General features: G+C 46.2%; 1 protein-coding gene across 5 annotated transcripts in view; it reads left to right on the top strand.

Moving 5' to 3' along the window:
* Positions 1-6,420: 6,420 nt before the first annotated feature.
* The window catches only part of RBFOX1 (RNA binding fox-1 homolog 1), a gene marked incomplete at both ends in the record, with an annotated part of 929,893 nt that continues 916,401 nt past the window's right edge, over positions 6,421-19,912 (top strand). For all 5 annotated transcript variants that reach the window (XM_084251201.1, XM_084251196.1, XM_084251209.1 and 2 more), the window contains one exon: positions 6,421-6,465. In XM_084251201.1, the coding sequence (XP_084107327.1) occupies positions 6,421-6,465 (45 nt within the window). The remainder of the gene's footprint in view (positions 6,466-19,912) is intronic.

Genomic DNA, 19,912 nt, shown 5'->3' with positions numbered 1-19,912 from the left:
GTGGCGGGCTCTTGGGCCTTGCTTTGGGCCAACCCTGTCTGGCTGGACATTTACCCACGAGGGGACGGGTCACTTTGGGTGCTTGATTTAGAAACTCTATTCTCTGTCTTTTCTGTATTGCCGCTAATTTATTAAATTTCCTTTCTATTAAAGGTCTTATATGTTTTGTCTTGATGCAGTGGATGGCAGAGCCGGTTTAGAGCAGGCAGGTTTGGGGGTTCTGGGGTGCCCCTCTCCCTGCCCCGTCACAGATTCAAAGGAGCAAAGGATCTAAGGAAGCATAAAGGTGAGGTCGAAGCCTCCAACTTCCACAATCTGATTTCATCCTGACACTTCATGTCAAGGAGAAGCTCATCCCGCAGCCAACATGGTGGCCGTTTTCCAGAGTGTTCACAGGATGAATCACATCCTGTCATCTCAAGCTCCAGCACAGGCAAGAGTGAGACTCTCTCCCTGTCAACTGGCCAAGCCAGAGCCAAAGGCTTCTGAGGAGGCACTTAAAGAATTTTCAGTTTGCAATTGTGCGGAAGCTGTTGTTCAGGTAATTTAACATTGATTTTAGTTTAAAAGGCAATTAAGACAGAATGGGCAGCCACTAGCCACTTAGGTTAAATAAGCTTAGATTTCAATTGCTCCCCATTACCACCTTTGTTTCCCGTGTTTGAGCTCTTTTATGCTAATTTAGCCTGCGATGGGGTGGTGGCCCACTTAGGGCAGGTAGATGGAAGAGGGAGATGGTTGTTGAGAGAGAAAAGAGTTGGCTCCAGATTGTTCCCAGGGTGAAGAGTGTTCCTCAAGCCACAGGCTACTGCTGCCGTCCTGGGTCTGGATCTTTCTCTTTTCAGTCCTGAAAATGGCACCTGCTTTTTAACTCATCAGTTTCACTTCTAGATATTTACCCTGAAGTGACGAACAGAGACACGCTGATGACACTGATGACCAGCATGTTCATTTCAGTGTTATTTAAGATCGAGTGAAAATGTGCCTCTCAGTGCAGACCCAGACTGATGTTATCTTTTTTTTACGATGGCAACACATGTTCATGATACATGGCCAAGTGCCAAAACGATATAACACAGTTGATACAGGGACGTGCCTATTGTGTGCTTATTGTTTTCTAGTTCCATTGGCGCTGGGAGATGTCTGAAGCGGAGGGAGTTTGAGCAAATATTGCACAGAGCTATCTTTGGGTGGTAAAGCAACGAGTGACTTTTTTTTTTTCCTGTGCTTTCCCAAATGTTCTCAACTTTCCACAGCACACACACTTTGGGTTTATAATTATAAAGGCATCGGAGACACTCCTTGTTTGTTGTAATGCTGTAAAAACCACCTTCCTCTTGGCGGCGTGCTCCATCTCAGCCACGGCGAGAAGAGGCTGATGTAAGAGGAGTGGGATGGAGGTGCAGCTGTAGTCATCCTTTTTTTAAAAAAATATTTATTTATGCATACAAGTGCTGGGGTACAGGCCAGAGGTGCTGGTGGGGGAAGGGGTGGTGAGAGGATTCACCAGAGACAGAATGGGGAGTGGAACAGGCAGATCCCCTGAAATTCACTGCTGAGGAGAGCAGCGGGGAGACAGGAGAGGTCTGCTGCTCCATGTGGGTCGCTCCCTGGCCGGGGATCAAACTCTTGCTGCAGTGGCTGCGGACAGCTTCATAGTGCTGAGACTTAACCCCTGGCGCCACCAGGGAGGCTCAGTTGCAGTCATTCTTGGGAAAAGTCTGGAGGCTCCCTTGAAGGAGGGGGTCCACCTAGCCCTCTGAGACACCCCCAGGTGATTCATGTGCTGGTCACTTAGGAAACGTGGCCACTTACCAACTAATGTTGGGCTAATGGGATCCATTTAGGAACAGAACCCAAGTCCAGCATCGGTCATATGCTCTCCCATCTCTACGTGCTTTGTTAAGCTCCCCTTCCCTGATGCAGCTGCACTATTAGATGTCAGGATGAGGAAAGTCATTAGGCCCCACTGTTCCAGTGCTACAAAACACTAACGTGGTTGCTATGTCATTTGATTTTTTTCTGACAGAGCCTACTTTAAGCTTTTCTATGGGAAAATATTTTCAAACTGGTAAAGAAGTAAAATTACTCTATTGTGTGGCCCTTCTCAGTAGGTCATTACCATAACTTCCAGCAGAAAAGATAATCTGTGTCGCGTTTTACCTCGAGTATGAGATTGATTTTTATAAAAATCTTTAGTGCACCGAAGCTTAGCAATCTTTTTTCCTATAAGAAACAATTAGATACTGAACTTTTCCAGAAATGGTAGGTGAGTAGAAGTCAAACCTTAATGTTTTTTTGCAGGTTTATCCATGTAACATTTGGAGAGAATAGACAATTAGATGGTGGGTGAGAAAGACGTTATTCACACAGTCAGAGGTGGACACTGTTTTTTGTATTTACATTTATTTGGAAAATTGAGAAGCAGCTGAAAGAACAAGTAAGAAAAATAATAAGCACCCCCAGGTTCCACCACCAAGAAATGCCCATTTTGAACGTGTCCTTTCAGGCATAAATAGATGTATTTAGACACCCGCGGGCACACTTTATAAATGGGGTCTCCATTCTCTTTCCCACCAATGCAAGCAATGTCTGTGTAAAGCATTTGTAGGCATGTTTTCACACAGAAACACGTGATAGAAGTGTCCGTCTTTCAAGATTTTACACACATGCAAACTTTGTTAAAAAAAATTTATTTGTATTAGGGCCTCCCTGGTAGTGCAGGCGGTTGAGTGCAACGCTGTGAAGCTGTCCGCAGCCTCTGCAGTGTAGGTTCGATCCAGGTCGGCTGGGGAGATACCCACATGGCACGGCAGACCTCTCCTGTCACGCCCTCTGCTCCCTTCAGCAGTGTATTTCGTCAGTCTGCCTGTTCTGTTCCCTGCTCTGTCTCTGGTGAATCCTCTCACCCTCCCGCACATCTTGCCTGTACCCCAGTTCTTGTATAAATGAATAAATAAATCTTTAAAAATATTTGTGTTAGATACACATTATATATACACATTTAATTCAACCAGTCATAATATATATTATGTGTGCATTCTTACATGTGTGCATATACATGTAACATGTGACATCTTTAGAGATAGTGTATGTATAAGATGCACACATCGCCTATTCTAATAGGAGAAACAGAGCTTGTTCAACCTCTATCATCAACACCAGTCTTCGCCTCTCTAAAGATAACACATCATCCATTTGGGGTCCATTCTTCTAGACTGGGGATCCCAGAGCTGTTTTTGCAAAGGGTCTGATAAACAAGTATTATAGCCATCGGGTCTCTGACCACAGCCACTCAACTCTGCTGCGGAGCAAGAAGGTCAGGAAGAGGCACAAGCAAGTAGAGAATCGTGTTCCCATAAAGACTCATTGACAGACCCCAAATTTTGTCTACAGTTTCCTATACCCCCAAATAGTATTCTTTTGCTTCTAAAAGCTATTTAAAATATAAAACCCATTTTTTATTTAATGGACTATGCAAAAGGGGAAAAAGAAACAAGTAGCAGCTAAACCTGGACCTGGGGCTGTACTAAACCAGCCCCTACTCTGGACTGTTGGTGCACATCTATGTGCACATCTATGGGCATCTGCCACTCTCCATGTGTCATTTTCCTTCATAAGTTTCATATTGTTGTGTATGAATCATTTAAAACATGCATTTTTATATGAGTAAACTTTTTGCTGAGAAATATATATATGTATTTATAGTTGTAGTATGTGGTATGTGCAAATAGCTTTACATCTGTCTATACATACATATTTATAGAACTGATGATAATTCACCTGTAGCTTTCATCAGTTCTTTTCACTGCTGTATAGTATTCCATCCTGGAGGATATCATTTTTTATGCTAATGGAGATCAGTTCTTTGCTCTATGAGCAGTGGGGAATTGTATCCAGGAACAGAGCTTATACATTCAGTTTATTAGAGTTGAGGATCCAGGTAGAAGGGACGCTGATAAGGTATGCCTGTTTTGCATTTGAGCAGATACTGGGGAATCGACTTCCAGAGTGACAATGCCAATGTTTGCTCCCACAGGGACATTTGCTCTCATTCTTTGTTTGAGGGATTTCATCCTTTGCTGTTGTCCTTATGGAGTGGGGGCAAGGAAGGACCCTTAGCTCTGTGTCTCCTTGTCTGGCTGCTACAGATGCCAGTGCGGACCTTTATTTCCCTTTGGGTGACTGCGGATGTTGCTTTAACTCTTTGCTGGGGCACTTAGATGTGAGGATGGCAATTTATATCAATAACCAGGTTTGGCAACATCTGCCAAGGTTGTCACAGTCTGTGATTAAATGGCCATATGTGCCTGGGAGCATGGGGACGAGGGGGTTGTAATTAGGGTTGCTATCTCTCCACCCTCCTCCCCCCTCATCCTTTGCTTCCAGTAACCTTGCTTGGGTGAACTGATCTGTGAGTCAAATTATTCCATAGAGAATGTCATTTTCAGTTGTGATAATAACAATAATGCTTTATGTTTGTGTATCTCTGTAATCATACAGGGTTCTGGTTAAGGAATAATCTAGATATTCTTGCTATTTTACTGATATCATTGAAAAATATGTCCGGAGTAGCATGTGTGTTTGCATTAGAAGCTAACTGTTAAAACAACCAGAGTGTAATTATTCTGCACTGTGCATCCTTACTGCGAAATAACATTTCCCCTACTGTTATCTTAGCATCCTTTAAATGCCACTGCCCCCAAGAAAGCCAGCTAGAGACACGCACATAAACTTTTCTTAACTCCGCAAGGAGCAAGTTAAACACTACATTAATACAATATGAAGAAACACCCTTAATGCTTAGAAGAAGAAAAAAAAAAACCTTGCTTCATTCTGTTACTGGCGTGACAGAGATGGATGATGGTTATGTAAGGACTTGGCATGTTCCAAAAAAAACCCTGGAAATAATACGTCTAGATGGGGAGCTGGAATAAATGTGAAAATAAATATTGGAAGGATTTATTAGCATTTTAAAATTTGCTACCAATATATAAAATCCTAATCCGTTGTGCAAAAGGCCTTTAACTCAAACAAACTATCCAAGAAGGTGACATAGGCAAGCGATGGCTGTTTTACTGCTCATCAAAGCTGGGATGTCTGGATGGATGAAATGTCCTTCCACATTCCGGTCCCTCCCACTCAACTGGTAAGTGCTGGAAGAAACCTGGTCATCTCCAGGTCTACAGCTTGCCTGCTGTCAAACAAATTTATATATATATAATTTATATATATATATAAATTTGCGCAGGCATGTCACGCAAATATATATATTTATATTTATACCATATATATGTGCTCATGTATATATTTTCCACAGGAAAATGCTTGATCTCCACAGCAGGTCTCCCAGATAGACTCCAAACAACTAAGAACCTGGTGTCGCTCACACAATTTTAACCAAAAGGAAAAAAAAAAATAGCCAGAAGAGGGCTTTTTTTTTTTTTTTTTTTGAGAAATGGGAAACTTCCTTTGATTATTATTCAAGGTAAATCCATTGCCAGAGGTGATCTCTAAAGTTCAGCAGGACACAGTGGAGGTTCCCTCCTCCAAGCTGCAACTTGAGCATCCTCAGCCTGATGCGTAAGATCCAGCTGGGGAAGCTGTTACTCCCCGACCAACGCAGCGCAGGCTCCAGGGAGGACGCGGGGGGCCGTCCGCTGGGGGGGGGGGCAGGGCGAGGGGCTCTCCATCTTGCACTGATATTTACGGGAAGCAGCTTATTGGAAGTCATAAATACCGTCCCGTGGACATCTTGAATAATGCAGGAGCGGTGTAAGTAATTGGAAGTGCTTATATCCTGCCTTTGGACATTTCACTGCTCGTGAGTTAAAATTGGTTGTCAAGTGTGGACTCGGAGGACCATGCAAGGTGCCCTATTCTGTCATGTGCTACATATTTAATGCTTGAAAGAACAAGGGAGGGGACACGTGCGGGCAGGCGAGCGGGAGGGAGAGCCGGAGACACCGCCGCCAGCTCCGGCTTTGCAAGCGCTCCGGGCGGCGCAGGGGCGGGACCCGCGCCCCCGGGGCACCCCCTGCCTTCTCGGGGCTGCCAGACTTTGCAGACACCCAGGGTGTCCCGTGGAAGGTGCGTTTTTTGGCGAGGGGCCGGGACGCCGCCGGGGGAGCTGAGCTGGGGGGCGGCTGTGTCCAGGGCACCTGGGTGGCCCCCCTGGGCGCGCGTCTCGGTGTTGATTGCGCCTTCCTCCGTGGGGCGCCCGGTCCCCCGCTCCCTGGGCGCCTGCTGCACCTGCTGGCCGCGGTGCCAGGCTGCCAGGCGGCGGGGCGAGCGCGGGCACGGCGCGCAAGGCAGACGCGGAGTCATTTACATTGCTAGCACGTGGGTGCCTTTGGCTGTGGCCTCGGACTTCTCCCGTGTTCTCCCGGGGAGGAAACAGGAGGCACTTTGCAGCCGACAATGAAATCTTGGCAGCTAATTGCAGTCGTGGGAGATGCCCTTCAGGTAAGGCGAGAGCAGCCGGCTCTGCGCGGCTGTCAGGGAAGGAGAGCGAGGGAGGCAGGGCGAGGGAGGGACAGCAGCTTCTGCAGAGGCTTCCGAAGCCCACTGCCTCGCGGGAGGGGGTGGCAGAGGGACGGGGCCCGGGGGCGGGCGGCACGGGGGAGGAGTGTGCAAATTGACATTTGGGGCTGCCTGTGGCAGAGGCGCCGCCGTCAGCCGCGGTCCAACGCTCGCACGGCGAGGGTGGTGGCGTGTGCGCGCCTCCGGGCTGCCGAGCAGCGCAGGGACTTGGCGGCGCATGGAGCCCGGGGACACCAGAGCCACCGGAGCCGCGATGGCCGGCTGCGGATGCGTCTGCAGCGCCTGAACCCCACGGGTATGTCAGGCGGCCCCGGGGGGCGCGGGGGCGCGGGCTGGGCACTCTCCGCGCGCGCCTCCAGGGCCGTGGCGCACGGGGAGGGCGCGCGAGGGGCATTTGCAGCGGCCCGGCGGGCTGGGAGATGAATGGGTTTTCTTTGGCGACTCGAAGTTAGTGGGGAACTTCGTTGCCCACGCTCATTGGCTCCGTTTAACTTTATTTCCAGAGATGAATAAGCGTTTATAAGACCTGGTGGCCAAGTCCCCATAGGCTCGCGGCGGTTTTGTAAGCGCTGCGCGCTTCTTGAAATGCGAGGCTGGCGAAATGACTGGCCAGATGGGCCGCGCCTTTGGAAAGTTGGCACGCTCACGTGCCGAGGGGCATGTGTGCGTGTGTGGGGATACGGGCTGCATGTGTGTAAACATGTCGCCGAGCTCGGGGTGCCCGGCGCGCGCCTCTGTTTGTCCTGATTCCCACGGCAGCGAGATGCCATGGGCACTATTGAAAATGCTTTGACGAGAAACAGGCTCTGGACCATTCTATTAAATGGAAGCAGAGTTGCCCTCCTCCGGAGATGCAGTGGGGGAATGTGCTTTGCTTCTAAAGTGATGTCGTTCACGGTCCAGCATTTAAAAAAAAAATATGCGAAGTGTTGGAGATGGTCAGCTGCCCGCGGGTCTCTCTGCTGGAAGACCCAGTCCTAGCCTGTGCCTCGAGTCTTTATTTTCAGATGACAGTGACATGGGTGGTTTTACTGATCGCTGTTGACAAATGAGCTGCCCCCCTACACACACACACACACACACACACACACACACACGCCTGCCATGTCCAATGAGAATTCCGAATCCTAGAATTTTGTTGGCAAAATCATTTTAGTAAAAATATTCATTAAAATGACTTGCCAAGAGAGTCGCTTTCTGAGTGTATTTCCATAGCTCCCAATTTGCTCCTGATGTCTGTGGTTTGAGTTGTGATGGACGAGAGATGAATGCAGTTGAAAGCAGAGGCAGCCAAAAATGATCGATCTCGAAAGCCTCTCTTTATTTGGGTGGCTGGCTAGGCAATCTCTTGGTTTAAGACCATCAAATCTGTCTCACATCTGTTCTCTATTTTTGATCAAAATAGATCTTTGGAAAAATCCAGAGAGCATTTATGTATGTGTGTTTGTGCAGTGGAGTTGCTTTGCCTGCCTGGGGTGCTGGGGCTGTTTGAAGAGGAGGCTCTTCAAGTAAGTAAAGTAAAATCGGTGACCGCTGTGGACCCCAGGGGTCAGGGCACCTCGGGCGTCCCTTTAGGAGCTGGGGTGTTCCAACTGCCCGCTGCCCACTGATTCCCCCACATCCCGAGCTTCCTCCAGACTAGGGTACTCACAGAGGAGGAAGAGCAGGTCCGAGAAGATCCGTTCGATGAGATGGAGGAAATATTACCTGTAGGGAATGGTTTCCTTTCTCCTTCCTGCCTACTTCTGTCCACTTCCACCTCTGTCTCTGCTCATCTGTTTGTCTCTGGGTCTGAACACGGGAAGGTTTTCAGCTACCTTCTACCACCAATTGCGTTTTGCATCCTTGAGATTAATCAGACCTAATATTCTTGTCTCATTTTTGGTCTTCTCTGCAACATACGTGAATTAATCCCCTACAACCTCATGACACATTCATTTTATGTGAAAAAAAGTGAATATTCAAACTTTTCTTGCCATTCCATTTTAACCAAGCAAATACACTCTTGGAAAATGCCTATACTACATGAAAACAGCTGAATCCTTTCTTTGTTATGAGATGAATTTTTACCAAAGTGTCCTTTGCTTGATAGCTTGATGGCGCTAAGCATGTTTTTGCATTTATGGTATCATTTATTCCCTCAAAGTTCTGTTCTTCTTCCCTGTCGTAATTTTGGGACCCGGTTTTACTTTAATCCATGTTTACTTGGGCTTGAGGGGAAAAGCCAGCAGCCTTCACTGATGGACCAGCTTATTTAACCATCAGAAAAGAGTTTAGTTTTTTTTTTTTTCTATTTTTTTTCCCTCTCTCCAGGAGGATGACACCAAAGTTGAAGTAGATTTCAGGTGAAGGCCTTTTTGAAACAATTACCTTCCTCTAAATTCTAGTTGTGAGACTTTGAGGATACGTGGTCCTATTTTGAGAATGTTATATGAGATCAGAATACATTTCCCTCACCATTTTCTGTCTGATGACAGCGAACATGGTTTGATGGGTCAATCTCGAATTGAATAGCTCTTAAGATGTCCAGTAAAAGATACTTTTGGTCTTGTTTTCTGTCTGAACTTACTATCTCTGCATTAGGTTTTGAGCAAAGTTGCAGTACTAGAGAAATAGAACGTGTTCAGAAAGAGGGAAGATGTTTGTGAAAGAGTAACCCCACTTTCTTATTATGACTTAACTTTCATCTCTAACTATTTACCAAAAAATCATGAGTGTCAGTTTCAAAGTCATCACAGAAGAGACTGGAGGAAATTCTTTGAAAGACATTCTAATGGAATCCGCACACATTCCATTAGAGGTTTTCATTTCCATTTTGTGTTGCTTTTCCCACAAACAGAAATAAACAGGAAAAAGAAGTATAAACCCTTAAAGTTATTTGCAGTTAGACATCATTTTGCTATCGATATGAGAACTTACGGGGGGTATATTGCATCTCCGTCCGTATTTAGAGGGTTGTCTTAGTCCTGCTGTTTGTTTTCTCCTGGTTCCAGGCAGAATTGACCTTTTGCCTCTGTAAGGAGCAAATAAGGGCTGATGAGAATTCTTTTAATTATGCATTTTGAATGAGTGGAATTAATTCATACAGAACAAAAGAGCAGTCTTGACTATTGGTTTTCCTGATTTCCCTTCTGTTCACATGGTTCTAAAAGTAATAAATAAATCGTTAAAAGTCAGCTTTTAGCATATAGTGCTTGGCTTGGAAAGTATTACTGTATGTAGTAAATTATTCAGTAACCACAACATCCCAAGCAGTTTTCAAGAGTATCTTATTAGAATATATAAAGTTGTATGAAGGGTTGTGGTGTTGCGTGTGTGTGTGTGTGCATGTGTGTGTGTGCGTGCGTGTGTGAAGGCTGAAACAGCTTGCATCAGCTCTAGTAACTCACTTTTGATTCAGCAAAACTAGGTTATGAATTCAGGCAATTAAAAATGACAAAAAGCCCAATTTTACTGCCTCGATTAATACACTTCCAATTTCTCCTGCTCCATAAACATTTCAAAGTGTTCTTTCTGGTTAGGTGTTTGTATAACCTATGGGGCAGAGGACGGCCCCCATTTCACATTTGCTTATGGTGCCTGACTACTTTGATGTCGTGAATGCAAATAGGATCAACTGTACCTTTCTATCACAATTTAGTATTTGCAAATATTTGTGAAATTATTTCAGGTGGACTTACAGGAACAGAGCACAGCAAGAGCGGTTAGTCCCATAATGCGGGTCTTATGGTGATTTGAACTGCTCCCAGGTCGTGAGGGCCAGGGGAGACTTTTCTAGAAGCGATACACTTGTAGCAGGAACTGTCCACCCTCCAAGGATGGCAGTGATACACAATTTGTTTTAGGCGATACTGCTTTTCTCTACTTGTACAGAAGTGAAGGTTGGAATTCTGGATTCATGTTTATCTCACTAGCCCAAGGCCCATTTTAAAGAACAGTGAACTTGGGCTAGTGAGATAAACGGTCATCAGTAGCAAAACCAACTGCATCACATTCCCTGCAGGTTTTAGTGACTTGGACATGTTTTCTAAACTGCTTTGATGGATCCTGGTCCCACAGAGCACATCTACATACACACACACACACACACACACACACATACAAACACACACACTCAGCACCATTTCCCTCCTATTTTCAACCTAATGCAGAAAAGCAGCAACAACCAGCTTGTCCAAGGAGTCTTTACCCCAATGTTTGCTTTGAAGAGCCTGCCCCTTGGGAAACACGTCCCAGGACAGCCCCGACTTTTCTTGAACATTCAGTGTCTACCTTGGCTGCTCCTTCACATATTTCTTTGTTGTTTAATTGAAATCTCTACTTGGGAGGAAATCATTGCTGGTTTTCCAATGAGAGGGAAGACCCAGTTGCACCTGTCACAGTTCTTTTTTTTTTTAATAATGATCTAATGGTTTGTCATATTAGATCACTGTTTTTTTTAAAGATTTATTTATTTATGCATACAAGAGCTGGGGTACAGGCCAGAGGTGTGGGGGGTGAGAGGATCCACCAGAAATAGAGCGGGGAGCAGAACAGGCAGACTGACTGAAATACACTGCTGAGGGGAGCAGTGGGTGAGACAGGAGAGGTCTGCCTCGCCATGTGGGTTGCTCCCTGGCTGGCTGGGGATTAAACTCATGCTGCAGAGGCTGTGGATTGCTTCATAGCACGGTGCTTAACCCCTTGCGCCTGCAGGGAGGCCCACCTATCACAGTTCTTGAATGTGCAGAGAAGCCTCTGTTTTTGTGATAATGGTGTCGATGGTAACAACTGACAACACAGCCCTGATTTGTGCCTGGGCACCTGCTGGCCCTGTGTGAGGGCTCCAGGCTGGGCGCATCACTGCATGTGTTCTGGTCTTTCCAGTAACTCTGCACGGTATGTATTGCCTGATTTAGAGATGGGGACACAACCTTCACAACTTTTGATAGTTGGAATCTACAATTAGACTCCAGATTTTTCCCACTATATATTGATACAAGGAACCAATGGGATTTATTCATCTGGATTTGGAACACAGAGAATGGCTTCCCAGCAGCTGCCCTGGGCCACGAGTAACTTCCTCACCTCTCTCTCCTCCCCCGCTACATTAGGCAATAGATTGGGGACATTCTGCATTGTCACACTTGGGCAGGAGATGCTGCTGGCATCTAGTGGAGAGAGACCCGGGGTGCTTCCCGGCAACCCACTGTGCACAGGACAGCCCCGCCCCCAGAAACATGGATCATCAGGCCGTGATGCTGGCAGCACTGACCTTGAAAACTCCTGGCCCAGCTGATGTTGGGGTGTCTGACTCTCGACAGTGGTCTGATTTTCCAAGAGAATGGATAAGGCATGTGAACCTCAGTTGTTAAACTACAGAATCTCTGATTAGAGACCATGAGTAGGATCCCGACGTGAAGTCAAAAGATCCCTGTCTACTTGCAATTTGACTTTACTTTTTTACAGCTGCTCCTGCGCCACTTTCCTCACGGACGCCACTTAGGTCATTGTTGATTTAAAGGCCTGGTGGGCACACTGGCCCCTCTGACAAGTGCTAGAAAGTAAAATCTCTCTACCACACGATGTCAGTGGAAGAGGAATGTGGAGTCACAAACTAATTCCTGCCATGTGATTTGAGAACCTTCCTCCAGCCCCCTCTGTGTTCAAACACCACTGTTGTCTCCTGATCTTTAAAATATTAATGAAGCTTAAAAATATTAATGAAACTGATCCCTAAAACAAACCCAGTGGTTGATGTTGTCACTCTCTTATTTTTACCAAGAAGAGACCCAAGGCCCAGAGAGGCTGAGTGATTTGCCCAAGGTCACACGGCTTCTAAGTGGCAGAGCTGAGATTTAAAGGTTTCAGTCTATGCTCCCCCTTTAAAAGTTGAGTTGCTAGATAGGTAGTCACATAATTGTCCAAGTGACATCTTCACTTGAGTTTTGGAATGAAAGAAAGGAACAATTCTTCAGGGTCAGAGGGATTTGGGGGTTCTCTATGTAACCACCTCTAATAACAAATACCCCAAAGGAAAATGCAAATGTCCCCATGCATTTCAGGACATCCTATATAGGATGACTGATGTCTGTTTTATTTCCTACCTTATAGTATTGGTGGAAAAATAGTAATAAATCAACTAAATCTGCTAAGGGATCTCCAAGGCACTTCATTCTGATTCCCTGGCACTTTAAAAAAAATTCTCAGGAGCCAGTGTGGTGCATACCTGTGAGATGTGGGGGGCGGGACTTGTGGCCCCCACGTAATCTTGGAGTAGGCAGCCAGCCTGTTTATATCCCTCATTTAGACCACGAGGATGACCTTGCTGATTTCGTTTTCCATTGCATTTCCAGCAGGTAGTGAAACTTAGAAAGAGAAAAATCAGTTAAGCAGATTTTCGAATAGAGGTGCCAATTTGACATGATTTGTCCTACATTAGAAGAACACAAAGAGCTTGCAAGTTTGCAATTAAACTTGTGTACTTTGGAAAATCGAGCTGGGAGCATGGAACCTCACCACATTTCAGCTGAACGGATGAATTAAAGGGGTGCAAGGGATTGTATCTAAAAAATGTCTCATCAAGGGCAGGTCTGGGCTTGGATGCTGCAAGGAAACAGCTGACATCTCGAAAGGGACATACTGGAGGGAAGGAGGGAGGGAAGCATCGGATGTGAGGATTCTGCTTGGCCGGCCCCACAACAACTGTGTCCTCTGCTCCCCACCCAGACCTCGGTCACCGATGTGTGGGCACCGGGCACGCTGCGCCCACCCGCAGAAGGCTTGGAGGTGGTTGGCTGCCAGGGAGCACTTTGTGTTATCCAGGCAAGCCACAGATTTCCTCTTCTGATGGAGAAGGTGCCCCCTGGACCAGTTGGTCTGGTTTGTCCAACTGTCAAGGCCAAGGCCCTAGGAAAGGGCTGGGGAGTCACCCTCCCCCAACCGGGGACTCCCCAGGAACTGAGCAGAAGGGGAGACCCCACCACTCCTTCCAGATATTTCAGGGCCCATGAACTCGTGTTTAAAAGAAAACAGAGAATCTCATCTCGGAACTGTCAAGAGACTCATGTTGGATCCATTATCGTCAGATTTCCTTTAATACAGTTCATCGAATTGGCTTCTGCGGAATACCCATTCCATCTAAGTGTTGGTTCAGGAAATGGTTTAGAAAAAAATCTGATTTTGATGTCCAGGGGTAAATACATGGGAATCAGCAAACTCTGCACCGTAGCTGGGGCCTCCAGCCAGGCCCGCAGGGCCGCCTGCTCCTCTGCGGTGTTTCCACGTGGCTTAACTGAAGAAAAGAAGAATAGGAAATTGGGTTTATAATAGCCATTTTAATTCCATATCCAGTGGAATTGGTTTCTAGCATATTTCCATTTTTAATGTGAATGTGCTTTTAAAAATACAGATAACCACGGTAAACTTGGTGTCATCACAAGAGTGTATCCAACAAGGGGAAAATGGATTTCTGCTGAATCCCTATTACAAAATTTGCCCAGGGAGCTAAAAATATAGAGGTTACATCAGTGTTGTAAGTGGTATAGGTTTCAGATCCCGCTGCTGTGGAAGAGCCAGGTTTTGCTGTGAGGCAGTGTGCTGACTGCTCGGCACAGCTTGCGAGCATCATTATTATTATCACTAAGCCCCTTGGGTACTTACCACACACCACACATGGTGCCGACTTCTGGGGGTGCTTTCTGATGAGTATCCCCAGCAGCCCCATGACCCGGCTGCTGTCTTGCACCCATTTTCATGGGGTGAGACTGAGACTTGCCATTTCCCAGGACTGCCAACTGCCAATCTGAAACTTTATGACCTCAAGGCCCAACCCCCTTCTTTTTTTTTTAAACATTTTTTAAAAAATTTATTCATACTAAACATAGAGCTTCCATATGATCCAGCAATTCCACTCCTAGGTATTTACCCAAAGGACACAGAAACATCAATTCCAAAGAGCACCTGCACCCCTATGTTTATAGCAGCACTGTTTACAATAGCTAAGCTTTGGAAACAGCCCAAATGCCCAAAATTAGATGACTGGATCAGGAAGATGTGGTCCATATACACCATGGAATATTACTCAGCATTCAAAAAAGATAAACACATGCAATTTGCAGCAACATGGATGGCGCTGGAAGGGATCCTGCTCAGCAAAATAAGCCAGAAAGAAAAAGGAAAATACTGGATGGTCTCACTCATAGCAGGAATCTAGAAAACTTAAATAAGGGGCCAGGAAAATGAGTAACTATAAGAAAGTGAAAATCAAAATCAACAAAAAACTATGAACCAGAGACACTTTTTGGGGGATGGGGGGCGGGAGGGGAGGGATTGGGGTCAGAATTGGGGGGTTGCAATTGTATGGGGAATATAAAAATAAAATTTATTATTTAAAAAAAAATTATTCATACAAGAACTGGGGTATAGGACAGAGGTGTGGTGGGTGAGAAGATTCACCAGAGACAGAGCGGGGAACAGAACAGGCAGATTGACCGAAGTATACTGCTGAGGGGAGCAGCGGGTGAGTCAGGAGAGGTCTGCTGCGCCATGTGGGTATCTCCCTGGCCGAGGATCTAACTCATGCTGCAGAGGCTGCTGACAACTTCATAGGTTGTGTCTCAACCCTTTGCACCACCAGGGAGGCCCTAACCCACTTCTTTTTGACTCAAAGTCATAGGGATCTTTGGTCTGACATTGTGGAAATCTGATATGGAGCAGGTTGGGTCAACCTCAGGGACCCCAGTGAGGCTCTTGGTAAGACTGACCTTCTAGTGACCTTGACGGAATGTGAGGATGGCACAGAAGCAGGGGTGGCTGAGAGCTTGAGTATGGGTTTCAGAAAACGAAAACACAGCAGGTGCAAACCTGGCCATGTGTTACACACACGGGGAGAGGCTCATTTTATCCTGCTGGGCTTCCTGCTCTTTGCAAATACTGCGTTTTTTGCAAGACCCTTCACCAGCTAAAAGATCACGACTTGCTGAAGGATCAGATGATGGTAGCATTTTTAATCATTACATAAGTTTATATTAAGGTGCATACATCATTGTTTTCCTAGGCATAATGCTCCTGACGCTAAAGAAACTTCGTGCATGGACTCATAGCTTGATCTTCACTTGGCACCTAATGCTTTGTGTGGGGTCGATTCATTGTAGGGTTGCTTCATTTGATGAGGTCTCTTCATTGTGGGGTCACTTTATTCCAAAGCTCACTATCTCTGGAGTGAGCCTGTATATATATATATATATATGTGTGTGTGTGTGTGTGTGGGGTGTGTGTGTGTGTGTGTGTGTGAAAGTTCCATCTGTATGAACACATCCCACACCATATTGGAAAATGATGTCTGATAAAATAGTCCAGGGAGAGTGGAGAGTACCTTCTCTTATGGAAGAAAACTTGGAAATTTTTATAAAAATTTTATATTTAGGCCCTCCCTGGTAGTGCAAGGGTTAAAGACACACCACTATGAAGCTATTGGCAACCACTGCAGCACGAATTCAATCCCCAGGTAGGGAGCTGACCCACATGGTGCAGCAGACCTCTCCTGTCTCCCCGATGCTGCTCCCCTCATCAGTGTGTATCAGTAGATCGGCCTGTGGTGCTCCCAACTCTGTCTCTGATGAATCCTCTCACCCCCCATAGCTCTGGCCTGCACCCCAGTTCTTGTATGCATAGATAAATCAATCTTTAAAACAACATATTTATTAATATAAAAAACATATCTACGCTTGGACCCAGTGTGTCCACCTCGAGGGTTTATGTCACTGCCCAAGTCCTCAAGGACGCTGGTTGGGTGGCTGCAGCTGAGGGCAGGGCAGGAACATGGCGGCGGGCTCGGGGCCTGGAAAGCCTAGGAGCTGTGGAGATGTCGTGGCCCTGCATCTGTGAGGACTGGTGTTTGAGCTGTGAGTGAACAAGAGTCCGAGCTTCAGAAATGTGTTAGGAAATGGAATCAGAACACAAGCATGCGTGTAAACGTATAGACTTGGCAGAACTGCAAAGCAGAACTCACGGGTGGAGGGGCGCAACAGGACTGTGGCACAGGACTTGGAGGGGAGCAGGGCGGAAAGGGAATTCTGCCTTTAAAATCAAGCAAGATGAATGTGTTATAGACACAGGCTGTACAAGCCAGCGCGGCACGGCAGCATGCGTGGGAGACACTGTTAAGAGGTGGGTCTCTGTTCTGAGTTCTTATGTTACACACACACACACACCCCCCCACACACACACACATACGTGGACACACACAAAGGATACAGGAAACTTTTGGAGGTGATGGACGTGTTCATTTCTTGCTGATGTCGAAGGTGCCATAGGTAGAAGCTTCAGTCCAAATTAATAAATTTGGACACAGTCAACACATGTGGTTTTATATCCCTTATACCCCAATGAAGCAGTTAGATTAGATTATACTTTCATTCCTTCTGTTTTCAGCAAGCATGAGCTATTTTGATTGTAAAAAAAACGTTTTTGAGAAAAGAGCTTCAGCTTTTTGAACAACCTGTGATTATCCCTCTCGCCCCCAAGGGGACGTACATCAGCTTAGATGTCATCACGGACACTGTACGTGAGACGCGGACAACCCAGACCGCTCTGAAAACGTGCTTCAGAGAGACGTAAGAGAAGGTGAGGAAATCTCACCATCGCGTCGTTCAAAATTACCATTTGGCTAAGCTTTGGGTTCAGAATGTGCTCTGGGAATGGGTCGTTGGCTGTTGGGGTAGTTTCAATTTCTGGAAATGATAAAGCTAAGTGTGAGCGTAATGGTTCAGCCACGGAGGAAAACGAAATTCCCCCGATGGGCAGGCACTTGTCATTCATCAGAGGTTCTGTGAAATCACGGTCCTTATCCTCCCAGCCGCCTGCATCTGTCAGGGACTGTGGGCTGCTAAAAGTTGTATACTATTATTTTTTTATTCATCTCTGGGTCATTTCATCTTCCTGTGTGAGCCACATGAATGGCTATGTATGAAAATTGTGTCTTGTGCTGAATTTCCCACTGTGAAGATGTTTACTATATATTTATGAAAACACTGCAATAACAAAACCCTTTATATAGCCTTTCAATTTGCTGTAAGGGCAGATAAAATATTTTTATCTCGAACTGAACTTCATACCTTGGGAGATTCAGCGGGCCCGACTCAGAATAATAAAACACTCCAGAGGAAGGCGGGCGCCACTCGGCTTGTTTCAGAAACCTGTGCACCTCGCAGTGAATCTTGGTTCCCCTGAGCGTCCCCTCTGAATAGACAAACCCAAGAGCTAATCAGAGCCATGCGTGCATCGTTAAATAGACGCGATGATAATTTCGTAGCTATTAAACGGGGCCATGATGTGTGTGTAGAGAAGTGGGGTCTCCTTAATGCCGGGAAATACGGGGAGGAGATTGGTCATCTCCTAAATGCACCAAATACTCCCTTTTCACCTTCACTGGGGCTTCTTCGACTTTTTGATTGAAGCTTTAGTCAAGGAAATTGTAGATTCACATGCAGTCGTAAAATAATACAGAGAGGCCCCTTGTATACTTCACGAGTCCCCCTCAAACCACCATGTCCCGTCTCCTCTAGGACATGGGCATCAGGCCTCTAATCCTATTCAGATTTCCCCAAATTTACTCACACTCATGTGTGTTTGTGTATCTAGTGCTACACAGTGTCATCACCCGTGTAGTTTCATGTCTTCACCAGGGTAAGAATGAATGTTTCCATTGACCTGGTCCCTTTTATAACCACATCTGCTTCCTTTCACCGCTACCTCTGTCTATCTAACCTCTGTCGACCATTTCTAAAAATCTTTCATCTCAAAACATTACACAAGTGGAATCACAGTATCTTGGGATGAGCTCATTTGCTCATGTGATTTAAGTTACTGGGTATGTACATCAAGCATGTGATTTAAGTTACTGGGTATGTACATCAAGCATGTGATTTAAGTTACTGGGTATGTACATCAAGCATATATTCCTTTTTTATCGCTCAGTAATATTCTACATTAGTTGTGTGCCACTATTGGCATAACCATTCACCCTTTGAAAGCCATCTGGGTGGCTTTGGGCTATCTATGAAGTTCTAGCTTCTATGAACATTTGTGGACAGGTGTGTGTGTATGTGTGTGTATGTGTGTGTGTGTGTGTGTGTGCGCGCGCGCATGAATTTACTTCTCTGGGCTAAATGCCCAGGAGCAGGATTTAGCGAGTTTTAATTCATGCACGAGATGAAAACATTAATATGTTGTGCCTATTTGGGAGTCAATACCAGCAGCACACAACCAATCAAAGGAAAAATGTAAAATCTACCCACATCTCGATGTTTATTTCTACATAAACATAGCACTAAATATAGAGACTAGCGAGATCAATGTCGCCTCCACCATATGCCAGTCTGTATTCTGAGCCTGTTGCGTGTGCTGACTCATTTGTCCTCACAACAGCTTGTGTAGTGTAGATGCTTCCTGCTTCATAGAGGACAAAGCAGGGCAGGGTGTGGGGGTCTTGCAGGATGTGGGGACACCCGCAGGGTGCAGGGGGACCTACTGGGTGTCGGGGGGGCTTGCAGGGAAAATCTTAAGGGTGCAGGGGGGTGAGTGCAAGATGCAGGGGTGACATTCAGGGTTTGGGAGGGAAGTGCAGGGTGTGGGGATATATGTAGGGTGCAGGGAGGATGTGCAGGATGCAGGGCAGACGTGCAGGGTGCCACAGCCAGGGCATTTCGAGTGAGGCAGGCTGGCATGACAATTGGGGACTTCGAGTTGAGGGTTTGCATCTGGCAGAGAGACCTGTTGGTCATACCCCCTCAGTTGGCTGAGAAGCAACACCCATTTGGTTGGAGAAACATCTCTCCACGTGGCTCTGAAAAATAATTATCAATGAGCCTGGGGAGATAGGCTGCCAACTCCCCATGGCTGTGCCGTCTTTAATTCACTTTATTGGACCATCTCAGACAGATGGATGCTGCTTCTAGCTTTTGGGTCTCTGAGAGAGATTTCACAGCCCTCTTTGGTTACACACTGCAATTTTTAGCAACTCTCAGTGACAACATGTTCCTCCCTTCGGTGTGGCCTGAATCTGCCTCGCGCAACCCGCGCCCGCCCGGTGTGTCCAGGGTTCTGAGGATGTCGGATGGGAGGCGTCCACACCACCAGCACCCTGTTCCCTCCAGAACCTGCTTCCTCTCCATGGTGGAGCCACCCATCCCTCCAAAAGCAGTTCGTATTTTCACCAGACTTATAAAGTATTTAATATTTTCATATGCTCCAGTGTAAAGCCATCTGTTGCGGTGACAGGACAAAATGTTGGAGACAAGAGCAAGCGTATGTTTGTGGAGAGATTCCATGAAATGTTAACAAGAAGGATCCGTGCTCCTTGGGGGCGTCTGGTAGGAGACGGCCGGGG

This window comes from Talpa europaea (assembly GCF_964194135.1).
Source record: "Talpa europaea genome assembly, chromosome: 12".
Lineage (NCBI taxonomy): Eukaryota > Metazoa > Chordata > Mammalia > Eulipotyphla > Talpidae > Talpa > Talpa europaea.
The sequence above is the reverse complement of the archived record's forward strand: the minus strand, read 5'-3'. Positions and strand labels throughout refer to the sequence as shown.